The sequence below is a fragment of the Emydura macquarii genome, unplaced genomic scaffold (assembly GCF_026122565.2).
Source record: "Emydura macquarii macquarii isolate MOO-44397 ecotype Brisbane River unplaced genomic scaffold, CSIRO-AGI_Emac_v2 contig_2308, whole genome shotgun sequence".
Taxonomy (NCBI): domain Eukaryota; kingdom Metazoa; phylum Chordata; order Testudines; family Chelidae; genus Emydura; species Emydura macquarii.
Genome location: NW_027132445.1, coordinates 2,161,568 through 2,175,894, shown reverse-complemented (window position 1 = coordinate 2,175,894; position 14,327 = coordinate 2,161,568). Strand labels below are relative to the sequence as shown.

Sequence of the window (14,327 nt, the reverse complement as noted above, 5' to 3'; positions counted from 1 at the left end):
TAACTTGGTGCCTCTGTGGCTGCAACAGGTTCCTTTTCTCCTCCTGCCATTTCCTGGTAGCTGCTCTTCTCCTGATTAAGGCCTTTTATTGGATTTCCACATCCCACAGGCTGCTCCTTAGTTGGGGCCTATTTTTTGTTCTCCTTCCCCACTTAAGGCAGCTACTTTCACTGACCAGGAACCTCTCTCATGCCCTTAGGAGTTTATTCTGGGTCCAGTTTAGCCCCTGCTGCCCCAATATTGGGACTACCTCGGGCCTCATCATTTGTTTATTTACTTCCTGAAGGCACATGCTGCCCCCTTTCGAAGGGACTTTCTTTTCTTGCCTCTGGCACTGGTCTGCTATTCAGTGTTTTCTTCCTTCTTCCACAGCTCATCTCCCCCTTACCTTCCCCCCCAATGTGTTCCAGTTCCTCTCCTCACCAACCTTCACAGTTAGCTGCAGCCTCCCCACAGGCCACAGTCCTTTTATACTCTATACAAAGATAAAAATAGCCCACAAGAAAAGGGAGAGTCAAATTATTACCTAGGAGGGAGCCAAATAAATGCTTCCCAGGGATCCCGAGGTCAGACCTACTGGTTGGAGCACAGGCAGTAAGACTAATGCCATGGCAGCCAGACCAAGAACTGGGGCTAGAGGTCAAAACTTATAGTCAAGAGCAGGGTTGGAACAAAGCAAGAGTAGAGCTGGGAGCTAAGCTGGAGCAAGGGCAAGGCTAGAGCAGGACTGGGAATATGTTTGGCGAACAGCACTGGAGCAGGCAAGTCTGTGGAGTTTATTACCAACAACAGACAGTAGAGAGTTCTACACAGTGAAGTAATATTGAGCACGCTGAGCTGCTATTTCTTTTATTAGACTTATATATCTGCCAAAAGAGTCACCAGACAAACTCCTGGCTTGTGGATTGACTGGAGCCTAGCACCACCACTGCATGTGGCTTAGTCAGTCTCTCACTCAGGAATGACTCATTACTTCACTTACACCTGTCCTCTTTTGAAGTATCAATCAGTCTTTTGAAAATCAACTACCACTGGACAGGATGAATTGCTGACAACCCGATTAGGAAAGTTTTCTCCTCCCCCATTCTGAAATCTGAAAACCCTCTGGATGTATTCAGAGTTCTCTTGATATGGGGTAAATTTTCTAAAGCACCTAAGTTGTCTTATCACTAAAAATGACTTTTTGGCAGTTCAATAGTTTTTGAAAAATTAACCCATGGTCACTAGTGGCAATGTATTTTTTATATAGCCAAAAAAGGGGGATTTTTACCCACAGGATGAAAGAGCAGAATGGGGGCTTTAAGGTAATTTTATTTCTCAGATACTGAATTCAGATTTGGATCTACAGAATTTCTGTGCCTGGGGACCTATTGAGCTGAATTTTTGCTTAGCACAACCCTTAGGTACCATAGGCAAAGTCACTGAAAATAGTAATGCCAATATTTGGAGCTGACATAAATGATAGCTGTAGAATAAATGAAAGGTAGATGGCTCTATCGGAATCAATTACATATGAAACTGAACATCTTGAAAACAAACTACAATAAAAACAGGAACATATTTATTTGGGTAACATTTTATAAAATCCAGATAGACGTATTATAAATATGAGTAACAGAGCCTAGGCTTTGAAATCCTATTGCACTTCAAGACCTATGAGTTAACATTCTGGCTTTGGATGAATGAGTTTTTAAATGATAGCAAAAAAGCACATTTTAAAAATCTCATGTTCTGATGCATGATTATGAAAGGATACTGTAGAATTACTGTCTGACTTTTATGAGCAGGACCTGGTTTGCTACAGCTAGGTATGCACCCAAGAATAAAAAAGAGAAGGGGAGGTTAGAGATGATTAAAGGTTGAGAAGATGACTCTTTGGGACAATGTGATATTAAAGCAGTTAATATGTCCATGTTTCAGGTCTAGTGTTTTAATACAATATATTCTTCCTTCTATAAAAAGAACCATAAAGGTTCCTTAATTTATAGTTTTGCATTATTCATATTTAAAGGAGATTTACATTCAACTACATCTAGCTAAAGTCTTATTTAAGTATATTTTAGGCTTTTTTTAATGAAGCTATAGTTTAGTTTCCAGAAAGACACAACCATACCAAACGAGGGAAAATAAAATTTAACTGACATAAATAAAAAACAATATTAATCATATGATATATAACGCAAGCTAAATGAAGGCACCTGTACAGCATACCATATAAGAAAAAAATCTAGGTCATATTTATTGTTCTTGGTGTTAAGGCAAACTGTGTGTACAATACTTAAGCTTCATCTTTACTTCATTACTGAACACAAAACTAGCTAACGCTTGTTAGGCAAGCTTTAGTTTTTCAATTAACATGTTTTATTTCAAATCTGTTCTAAGTTGCAACAAGAGTTACATTTGCAGCTGAGGAAAGCAAAGATGAAACTTTGTTCTCTCTTTTGTGTTTAGCCGTACAATTTATTTTTCTCTTGGCAACAGATTTTAAATCTTTGCTTTTTTTTTTTTTTTTCCATGGGAACTGTTTGGTAAGTGCCGACATTAGGGCTGACAAAGCTGTGTGTGTGTGTGTGTGTTTCCCCCCCCCCCCCTTTGCCTAGTTTCTGTGTCTATGTGTGCAGGCATGCATTCATTAACGTAATTCCTCAACGTTCAACAAGAGTGCATCATAAACCAGAAGAAAAAAAGCTCATAAATATTTAGATCCTCCTGTCTACCTTCCAAACTGAAGTGAAAAAGAGTATTTAGTAAGGACTTGGTCTGAGTTAATCTGCATGTGAATTGAAAGGGGGTACAAAAGGATGAAAAGATGGTGGAAACTAGCATACAAACCCCATGGTCTCCAGGGGGTCATTCATCTTGTTCTTGTCAATACAATCTTGGTCTCGCTGCTTGGCTGTTTTCTGCGCATGACCAAACAGACCAGCTTTGCAAAGGTTACAAAAGAATGTGCATGTTTTGTTCCATCATGTAATTTTTCTGGAGAAGCAAAATGCCTCACTTTTTGGGAATAGCTGGTTTCTCTACTGGCCTACCTGCTGGTTTGCTCTCTCTTCACATGTATCAGCTGTCTGAATTTAGTAATTGACATAAACAGACAAACAGGATGTATATAAAGGAATTTTGGGATGATAGTTAAAGATGGAAGAGACTTAGATCAAGGTTTACCTCCCTTCCTATAGAGGATACAGAAAAATCTTAAATTTTACTGGTGTATGACAAATAAAAAAAATTGTACATTATAGGCCTGATTCTCCTCTCACCAAATCAGAATTAAAGTCTCTGTGTATGTATAAATATTAACATATTTTAGATGTAATAGGCTTATTTATACCTTGTGGTAGCGTTCACAAGAGGCCCTATAACCTTCCTGTGAGAAATAAGAATAGTTTCCCCCAATAAAAAATATTGTGAATTAATATGAATATTGTATTTATACAGTGCTTTTGTCCGAGATTTCAGTGAGGAATTATTCCAATCACTTCTGCTATAATGCAGTCACTCTTACACCACAAATGTCATTTTATAAATTTGAGCTTTTTACAAATAGAAAGATGCTTAATGTGTATAATATTAATTCTACCTCCTCACTTTATGTGCTATTGAGATCAAATTAGTGAGGAAGAATTACAAATATTGTAAGAAGATGGGGAATACAGTCACTCTATTTAGACAATCTTCTTATCCAAAATGATCCAAGGACCACTAAATTGTGTAAGTTGGTAAAATGGTGCAAATAATGGCTCTACACCTGGCCGAACTATTGAGCAGAAACTGCCAGGCCAGAGCATCTCTTCTTTGGTTATTATGAAAGCAAGGCCAGAAGAGACCCAAATGGCAAGACACAATGTAAATTGCTTTTACTTAATGCTTTCTCCACTGAAAGCATAAAAAGGCAAAACAGAAATAAATACATTAAGTAAAATAGCCCTGCGGGGTCACAATATATTTTACGCTTGAAAGATAAATGGGTTCAAAACTTGATTAATTTACTACGTTGGTCTCTTGCTGACAGAGTGCTGATACCCAACTCAACTGGCACAGAGAATTTTTTTCTTAAACTTGATTTCCATAATCCAATCTTTTTCCCACTAAAATAACCTTCAGACTCAGCTCCTCAAAGTTATTTAGGAACCTAATGCCCCTGGATTTCAAAGAAAGCTAGGTGTCTAATTACCTTTGAGGATTTGGGCCTTTTTTTTTTTTTTAAACTTTAACAGAGGCCTCTTTAAAGGACTCCATTACTAATCATTTTAAAGGCTGTCAATCTGTCTCAGGGAACTCCATGCAATCTGAAATACTATTAGTAGGGTTCCCAGATATATCTATAGTCAGTGGAATGATGGGTGTGTATAAATTCCACAATGAAGCCGGCTTGGAAAGGATTAATACAACCCTGCATGAATGCAAATCAGACGTTCAACATCTCCAGAAATGCTCCACCTGGAAGGAATGATCAGGACTAGCAGGGGGAATATAAAATAAAAGAGAGGAGTTGGCCTTTTAGGAAGAGGACCCTGTTTATTCTTGGAAGAAATTAGCTATCAGAGGTCTAAGACCTAATGCCTGTTTGTCAGAGGGTAGGAAACACAGGGTTTCCTTGAGGTAAGAGGAAAGCTTTGAGTCTTGTTGTATATCCTCACCGTCTCCTCCTTTTGGAGTACAGAAATGATCTGCAAGCTTAGTGAATGTGGGGGACTCTCCAGTCCTTAGTGAAGGAAAGCCTAGGAATAGCTAGTCAACACTTGACTTGGAGTACTGACTTTCCCTTGATTCTTTATAGTGGTACTTTAATTAAAAAAGATTCCCCCCCTCCCTACTTTGCCCTGAGGACCATTTTCTTTACAGTTCCTGCTGTGACTTGTTGGGTCTCTGATTGTGTTGTCATAATTGGACTAAATATTAACTTACGAATCATAAAAACAGCAATAATATGCAACCTGCAAAACTGGATGTTGGATTAATATTTGAGAAAGTGCAGTGATCAACATTCTGTTGCCTATTAAGATAGGGTAACAGGCTTTTCCTCAATTCAGGAAGTGGAGGCAGGAGCTGGAAGACAAAGAATAAAATCTAACATGCTTGGTGTTTTTCAAAAAATGTGTTAGGTGTTAGCAGTACATAACCTTTCTTGCTGGCAAACTTAATATACAAAAGACTGTAGAAGATAGGCCATGAAACTCTGGTGGATCCAAACAACATTGCATTCTTAATAAATACCACGAGTAGCTCTCTCCCTGAGAAACTTTCAGTGTTAGAGTTCTAACAGTCATCCTTAATTTAGGAGTGATCTTGTAAATTCTGTGATATAAAGCTGCTTAGCTTGCCAACTTTGCCAATGAGATAAAGTGGCCTTAACAAATTTGTCTTTTCAGTTAACTTTTTACCACACTTTAAAGTTATAATACACATACATGAGTACTTTGCACATATATAAAACAAGTCTGATGCTTTAGATTCAGGTGGTTTTGAGCTGTACAAGCAAAAATGTTTCAAACACAGGGGAAGTGTTTGCTTGTCTCTTCTCTTCACATCCTCACTCATAACTCAAACACAGCTCCCCTGGTTTGGTTCAAGCTTTAAAAAAAAAAAAAAAGCCCTCTAACCTGTGGCAACCATGGAAAATTCCAATCTGGAAGGAATTTGCTGAGAAAACATGAGAACTGGAGGAAAAAGGAAGATCAGAATGGAAATAACATTGGAAATGACAGTCTAGTCTTAACTATAGTGACTGCTACACTAAACAACTAGATGTCTAGTATCTGGGTCCTAATTCCAACTTGAAGTCCTGGCTTTGCTCTTACGGCTAGACAAAAGAATTTCTTGATGGACTTTTGATTTACAATCCATTTTTTCCCATTACATGTACTTAATGCGAGTTCACAGTTCTAAAACAACTAAAACAAGAAAAGTGATAGCATTTTAATCAATGGGACTACACCGTACACATTAAGTTTACCTTTTGATTTTTTTTTAAATAGTAAAAATAGTATGTAGGCACGTCTTAGATGGTCTAATACTGTAAAACTTTACTCAGATGAGTAGTACCATTAAATTCAGTTATCCCTTCTTTGTCACAATTTTACCACCCAGCTCACTGTTCATAACTGTTTTGAAAGCACAAATTTTAAAATTCAAGTTTTTGCTACCTCTTCTGTACTTGTCAGAATCTCACAAATAAACATGGAGGCAGAAGTACAGCAGGTATTTTTATTTCTTTTAAATTTTTTTTTACAAATATAAATATGGCCATCTAGCCTAGTATCCTGTCTTACCACAGTGATCAATGCTAAGTGCTTCAGCAGAAAAGAACAGAACAGGACAATTACTGAGTGATCCATCCTGTCATTCAGTTCCAGTGTCTGGCAGTCAGAGACTAAGGGACACCTAGAGCATGAAGTCGTATCCCAGACTATCTCATAAAACAGAAGAAAAGTCAAAAGATATCAAAAGGTCTTAATGATACCCTAAACTGTACTAAGTTCATGCTTGAGTATCATATCTTTGGTGCGTAGACACATCTGTAATGTTATGTGTATATATATTCTAGTTTCCAATCACAATTCAGTTTTCTTAGATAGGAACATGTCTTCTTCGTTTCCCCTGCAACTAAACCACTTTATTTTAAACTGATGACTAGCAAACTATTAGCTAAACAGGGTCACATGATCCTGTATCAAGTAATTGGATTGTTTTGTAATCCAAGTGATCTGGCTTCCTTCTGAGCCACAACAGCTGCCACCTTTTGGCTTTGAGCCCAAGATCCTATTTAATGGCTGCTGTGATCCCTCCTTAGAGGTCCAATGATAGTCAGACAAATATCCCAGGTTGCATCAGAGTGCAGAAGTGCCAATATGAGTGGCACATGCTTTGGAATGCTTCCTGAACCATCAAAAAAGATCTTGGGGTATGTCTAAGTCTCTAAGAAATAATTCTTTGCATTTGTATTGTGCCTTTCATTCAATATCTTAAAGTACTTTAGTAAAAAAGGTTTCATGGCCTTTGAAGTGCTGTGCAAACTGGGAAAAGGACCCTTAGGGATATGAGAGCTACAAACTATATGGCTACTACATCACAGTAGATAATTTCCAACTTCAACTGAAAATCTGTGGGTACTAGGGTGAGGAAGACACAGGAAAGAATGTCAGACTACCACCAAAACAACCAAGACCCCATTTTCCTCTCTCATAGAAAAACAGTGAAATGTTTTACTTTCATGATAAGCATGGCCTCGGCTCAATAAGTCAACACTTGATGTTGACAATCTGACGAATTATCGATCAGTATCATATCTTTCCTTCTAAGCAAGATTGTGAAAAAGGTTGTGGTGGAACACTTGACAGTATTTCTAGGTGCCTTTGATCTTCTTGACCCTTGTCATTCTGGCTCTAGACTTCAGCACCGAGACTGCGTGGATTGTGTTGGTTGATAATCTCCTGGAAATGAATTAAGATCAGATGTCCATAGTGGTGGTGTTAGAGCTATTCAACTGGCCTTCCATACTGTTGATCATAACATGTTGACTTCTCCTATAAAATTTAGGCAGAAGTGAATGAAAGTTGTCCTTCAGTGCCTTGTGTTACCAGAGATTACAGTGGGTAATTGAGGAAGTGCTCCTTTTTCTACAAGTGTTGCAGACTGCTATTCTGTCACTCTTCCTGTTCAATGAGTACATGACACTACGAGGATTAGTAAGGATGCTCAAGGGTGCAGTATTTAGTATGCTTATGCCATCCAGTTGGATATGTCTGTCCCATCCAGCTCTGACAACCATGTTCAGTGCCTCAGCCATTATCTAATTGAGACTGGGACATGAATGAGAGCTGGCTGAAGCTGAACTCAGACAACAGAAGGATGGTGATGATAGGTTGAGGGAAGCAGCTGGAAAAAGACAGTGGAGGTAATATCAAACCCTCTGACAGAAAGTCATCCAGCATTGGTTATCAGAGATTGCAGCTTGGGAGCGATGTTAAACACTGCACGCTGCAGCTGTTCTGAATGATCACATTACAGCACTAACCAAGTTGGCTTACTATGATCTTTCAGGCCTTTTCTTTCAGATGCAGACATTGTGAACGTTGTTTATGCCTATATTACCTCAAAATTAGACTATTGCATTGTTCTCCATTGGGGCTATGCCTTTAAAACCATTTGTAGACAAGCTTATGCAGAATGTGGCAGCTTGCTTGATGAACGGGGTGTCTTGTTGAGCACACAAAACACTCATGCTTCAATATGGAGACTGGCTGCCTACTGACATCCAGGTAGAGTTTAAGGTGCTGGTTACGACCTACAAAGTCCTAAATGACCTGTAATCTATCTGAAAGATTCTTTCCATTACAGAGTGCCACAGATGTAGTCAGACACTCAAGTTAGATCTCGTCCCTTGCTATAATCAAGGATATTTTTGGCAGGAGATTTTTGTTCTCGAGGAGAGTCCTAGGACTCTGGAACTTATCACCCATCTCCCACTCTGAAACAACCAAATTTGATTACCTTCCAGGCACACTGCAAAACCCATGTCTGATTGAGTTTCGGGGGGGGGAAGGATAACAGTATGCTCCAGGGTATGACAGAGTGAATTATCTTCATTTGATTATTTAAGGCTGCTGATTGTTAACTTCCATATTTAGTATTAATTCTGCTAGGTTATGAATTATTGTCACAATACTCAGCTTTTGTACAGATATGCTCTGTATAATTGACATTAAAAATAAACAATTAGTGAGGTATTTGTGTAATGTGAGCATGTAATGAAGTCATTTGTGCCTATCTATGTTGGTCACAATAGAGGTGCCCTAAACTGGCTCATGGAGACTGATCTACCCTCTCACACTGGACGTAGTTCCTTCAGATCATAGTTAAAACACACAGACAAGTAGTATGGAATTGCTTGCTTTACTTCTTCCATGCGTCTCCTATTAGCTCTCCAGAACTGTAAATTTGATACAAGCTTTAAATTCACTTAATTACTAAAGTAAAAATAAGGGGGTGTCTATTTGTTCACTGTCATTAATACATCCTTTTTTCAATTTAAGAACATACCCCCTAACAATTACTTAAATATAGGTACATAATGTACACATGCTAGATTAAATAACTAAACCACCGCACCTAGAAAAGGTATAAAATGTAACCTTAAAACCAACCTGTCTGTATGTGACAAACTCTGTTCTATTACATATTCCTAAAATGTACTTGGTCAAGATGTGAACTATTCACATACATTTCAGAAACAGCCAAAAAATTCAGAGCCAGGAGGAGAAAATTAGCCTCTAACCTTGCTATTCAACTGGGACAGTGTTTTTTCATCTTCAACAGCCAAGCTTTAAAAGTTGTTGCCATGCTACCGGAAGGTTAGTATCTTAAATTAGTTTTAATTCACAATACTGCTACTCCCTCTTTAGAAACAAAACTAATATTGTATGTATTTAGTTTCCCTGTATAATATCTTGGTTGCTTTTAATTAACAAGCCAGTAATTTGACTTACTGATCTTAGCTTTGGTCAAAGTACTGGTATTTATACCAAACCCTCGATGAGATGAGATGAGGTATTCTCTAGCTCAAAGAACAAGGTATGTATTTACAATAGGAAGATATATAAAACACTTAAAAATGCAATCATTTAAACTAGTTTTGCTAAACTGACAATATGCTTTCCCTAAACATTGTCAATTCCAGACAATGATCAATATTAATCAAGCACTAATTGGTCCAAGAGGACTAATTCAAGATGTGGTTTTGCTTAGTTTAGGATGCATTTTATTTAGCATAACAAATGAAGTTACACTTTCAAAAGAGCACTGATTTGTTTGTATATACAGAATTTGAACTACTATCATACTGGAAAAGCCAGCAATACCTACCTCTTGAGAGCGCTTTTCAGCTATAGATAGCAAAGCACTTTACAACAGAGGTCCGTCTACTATGAGGCATATGGCTGAAGATCAAGTGACTTCAATCAGATGAACTGTAACCTCACTTCTAAAATGGCAAATGAACAAATTCCTTGACCTGGTTCATTTTATGAACAGTCCCAGCTAGAGTACAAGATGTACTAAATATGCTAATATTAAATTAAAAGTCGGATGACTAACAAAACCACAGCGGGACCGGGGGTGGGGGGCAGCTTTCAGGATGCGATACTCATAAAAAGTAACCAACGAAACAGCCACAACTAAGAGTCTCCTACTTCTCTGAACACGCAGTGTTTTCATTTGCTCGGCCATGGACACAAATCTTGGCAGCTGATTCCAATTAGTGCTAGCTATTTTCAACCACTTTTCGCAGTCATTGTACTCGTGTTGGGCACATCACAAGTGATGCCCCTGGAGCGAGGTTCTGATCACTCCACATCCACCTTACCAAACAAAAGGCTCAGTGAGCCCCCGCCACCTTCCAGCGGCTCGGGGCGCTGTGCACCTCCAAGGCGCGGCTCGGCTGGCGACTTGGCGTTTTAGCGCCACCCCGCCTCCCCCTCCCGCCCCGCTACTCCCGGCTCGGCGCGGTCCAGCGCTGCCGCGGGCTCTACAGGGAGAAACGCGCCGCTTCTTGGGGCTTTTGCTGCGGCGGCGGCGGGCGGGGCCCAGGGACGCACCGAGCAGCCTCGACCTCACCAGGCCTGACGCGCCTAAAAGCGGGGGAGGGAGGCTGGGGTCGGAGGCAGGCTCCGGGACCCCACGCCCGTCGCCCAGCCCGGGGCACCAGCCACCCCCGCCGACACACAAGGCCCGTCGCGCCGCTGAGCAGCCCCGGGGTGGGGGGGGCAGCGAGTGACGCGCGAGCGGGGTCGCCGAGGGGCCGCTAGCGCGAAGCGCGTCCCTCTCCGTGGCTGCCGTAGGCGGCGGGGCCTCCCCTCCCCTCCGGTCCCGCGCCGCCCCCGGCGGTGGCGTTTCCTCCTAAGCCGCCTCCCTCCTCGCGGCCGCTGTGCGTTGCAAACGTTGCCGGGCAGGCCGTTACTCGCGCGCAGCGCCTCTCGACTTGCCCCGCCCCGCCCCCGTGACGCGCCCTGCGTCCACCCCTCCCCCGCCCCATTCCTCCTCAGCAGGAGGCGGCGCCGTCGGAGCGCGAAGATCACGCTTGCGCACGCGCGTCGCCAGGGCTTTCCCCACCCCCGCCGCGCAGCACGTGACTCCGCCCCGCCCCCTGGCAGAATGAAGTAACAGGAGTTTGTTTTGAAGAGTTTTCCCGTCCGTGCCTCGATGGGGCGAGGCGGGGCCGCGCGCAGGGGGTAACTAACAGCGCGCGCCTCTCCCCGCGCGCGCCGCACGTAGCATTTCAAGTGTGTGTGTGTGTGTGTGTGCGTGCGCGCGCTGGGGGAAGGGGGTGAACCGCCTCACTCAGCCGCGACATACCCTCCTGGCCCCGCCTCCCCCCCATTCCAGTCAGAGGCAGCCGCCTCCCCGGGGAGCTCCGCCCCCCAAGGCCGGAGAGCCCGAGAGTGAGGCGCGGCTTGGCTCCGCCAAGTGGCGCCGCCGCCGCCGCCCCCTGACTAACGGCCGCCCCGCCCCTGCTCCCTCCCCCCGGCGTGTCCCTTCCCCTCCCCCCGCGTGTCCTGCCCCCTCCCCTGCCGCCGCCGCTGCTGCTACCAGCGCAGCCCTGGACTGAGGCGAACTCCGGAGCGAACTGAGGAGAAGTAAGGAGGCGGCGGCGGGGCTGAGACTCACCAGCCACAGGCAGCGGGAGGGAGGCAGGCGGCGAGGACACCGGCAGCGGCGCGGCGGCGGCAGAGACACCAGCAGCGGCCGGGAGGAAACAACTGGCGGCGGCGGCTCCTCGGGAAGCAGCAGCAGCAGCAGCAGCGGCGCCTGCCCGCCCCGCTTCCCCCTCCCCCGCCGCGGAGAGCAGACAGGGGCAGCGCCGCGGAGCGGAGTCGGGCTCGGCGTGTGCGCGCGGGAGGAGGGGGGAGCTCGAGGACTGCGCCGGCCGGCCGGGGGCGCACGGAGCGGGGCAGCGGGGGGAGACCGAGTTGCCTCCTCTGCGCCCGGGACCCGGCGGCCACGACGGGCTGGTTTGTTGCTGATTGAATCTTCTTCCTCCTCCTCCTCGGGGAGTCCTCCCCCCCCCTTCCCCCGCCCGGATCCGGCCGGGCGCCCCGTGCCGTGGTTGGGCTGCGCGGCGGGCGCTCGCGGGCTCTGCGCGATTGGAATATGGTTGGGGAAATGGAAACCAAGGAGAAGCCGAAGCCGAGCCCCGATTACTTGATGCAGCTGATGAACGACAAGAAGCTGATGAGCAGCCTCCCCAACTTCTGCGGGATCTTCAACCACCTCGAGAGGCTGCTGGACGAAGGTAAAACACTCCCCCCTCCCCGGGCCTCCTCCGCGCTGCTCCCTCCATTCCTGCCTCCATTCCTGCTCCGAGAGCGGGGGGTGGGCTCTTCCCTGCCTCCTCCTCACAGATCTCAGCCTCCCGCTTCAAGCCATAAAACAAAAGGGGAAGCGGGGCACCCCCCCCCCCAGTTCCTGCCTGTAACAGGAGAGCTTTGGTGGGGAGTCTCGCCTGTGTGGTTCCTTCCCGCCCGCCCCCTGGTTCTCTGCACGTCGTCTGCTAAACATGGGGAAGGGGAACCACCACCACATTCTGCAGGAGAGAGCGCGAGCAGGAAGGGGAAAGGCGCCGAGGAATGTGGGGGGGGGGGGGGGTAGGGAGACGAGAGGGTCCTTTGTAAACTGCGTGGCTACTGGATCCCGCTGGAAAATATTGGAGGGAGAGAAGGGTCCCGTGTGGCGTGTTTTGTGGGAGGTTATCCGACTCATTTTGTGGGCCTGGAGCAAGGGAAGGGTGTTTGGTGTCGGGATTTGGCTGTTCTGGAAGCTGCTTGAACTTGAACGACTTAACAGCGGAGTGGCTGAGCTGAGCTTCCTCCCCTGCTTCAGCATGGGCCCCCGCATTACCCCACCCCAAACTGGGCACAAAGTAGTAATTAAAAATTTCCCAGCGTGTGAGAAGGGAGCGAATCCTTTCCCAGTTCGTCGTTATCTTTTAAAGAAAGTAACGTAAAGATTCCTAGTTGCTGAAAAGAATTACGAAATAAATTCTCTGCTGCCAAATGTCCGCTGCTGCCTCCGGCCAGGGCGCCGTCTTCTTTCAGCCCCGCACCCAACTCCTGCTTGCAAAGGGTGCAGAGAGGCCGCTTATTCAGGGCCACATTCAGTCTCCGTTGATAATCCTTTGTCAGGGAAAGTGTTTACAAATCAATAGTCTCCTTTTAAAATAATGTCAAATGTTTGAAACCTCACGTATCCTCTGGCTCTCCCCCTTTTATACCTGCTTTGTTGTGATGGGGTTGAGGAGCCTCCTTGGTTTAAGAGGTTCATTGTATGCTTGGGGTACCCATTTTTTATCATTGTAAAAGCACAAACAATAGTCAGTACTCACTGAGTTCACAACCACTCAGCGTGGTGGGGAAATATGTAAACTGTTTAATATAATTACAATAGTAGTTTTTAATTTTTGTACAAATGAAAGCCACTGAAACAATTTCATCTTTGGTTCTTGGGAGTTTGCCATAATTTACCGGATTTTGATATTTTATTGGGAAGGATTTCTGCCTGCAGTTAAATTCCTTCTTATTGAAGGAAAACTTTGTCAAGTTATTGACGCCAAAACATTCAAAGACTGAATGTAAAAATGAGAATGTGACACTATTGCAGAAGAAAATAACATCTGGAAAAATGTACTTTTTGAAGGAAGTGACTCAGGTGAAAAACAAGAATAATTGGACTCTAGTAAACAGCATTTCCTTGGAGGAGTTTGCATTCATGTGTTTTGGAGGATTGCTTTTATAAATCTAGAGTGGATGAATGTGGTCATCAAAAGGAAAACTCTTTAGAATATATAGTTATTATCACTAAAATACTCTTCAAAAGATTTAAAAGCAAGGGATGTAAAATCAAGAAGAAACTGGATCAAGAAACTTTTAAACATAAATGAACTTCCCAGAGGCTTGGCAATGGATTTTAAGCTGCTGCAGCCTTTCAGGGTGTTATGAGCTGGGTGGAGAGACCTACTAAGTTTGTTTGTCATGAGTACAAAAGAGAGAAACATCTTTGGTGTCAAAAGGATATTGAAATGGAGGAGTACATGAGATCATTGCATCTTTTGAAGGTGGTTGGATCCTGGAAGCCCTGGAAGCCTGTTCTTTAGCAACGTTTCATAAATTAAAAAAAATGGATATGAGTACTATGATGGAAGTTTAAAAATGTTACTGAACGTTCAAGCTGTTTTTCACCCTATTTTTTCTAAGCAATTCATTTTTTATGTTTCTGGAGAGCCCAGAAAAAGTTCTACTTGCTCTTTTAAGTTTTCCTGCGTTTTCCTGTTT

General features: G+C 43.8%; 1 protein-coding gene and 1 long non-coding RNA gene across 14 annotated transcripts in view; one reads left to right on the top strand and one right to left on the bottom strand.

Annotated features, from left to right (window-relative positions):
- Window positions 1-2,605: 2,605 nt before the first annotated feature.
- Window positions 2,606-9,990, bottom strand: LOC137161504 (uncharacterized). Its single transcript, XR_010922104.1, has 3 exons — window positions 9,868-9,990; window positions 4,941-5,052; window positions 2,606-2,926 (listed from the first exon to the last, which is right to left on the bottom strand). It is a non-coding gene; the product is annotated as an uncharacterized lncRNA (long non-coding RNA).
- A 1,553-nt stretch (window positions 9,991-11,543) lies between these two features.
- Window positions 11,544-14,327, top strand: part of QKI (QKI, KH domain containing RNA binding) — a 301,310-nt gene continuing 298,526 nt past the window's right edge. For 5 of the 13 annotated variants that reach the window (XR_010922103.1, XM_067560791.1, XM_067560790.1 and 2 more), the window contains exon 1: window positions 11,545-12,292. Coding sequence is in view for 12 of the 13 variants with exons in the window: in XM_067560791.1 (XP_067416892.1) it covers window positions 12,151-12,292 (142 nt within the window). In the remaining variant the exon portion in view is untranslated. Of the gene's footprint in view, window positions 12,293-14,327 lie in introns of all 13 variants that reach the window. The other 8 variants (XM_067560800.1, XM_067560793.1, XM_067560788.1 and 5 more) reach the window with 7 other exon arrangements.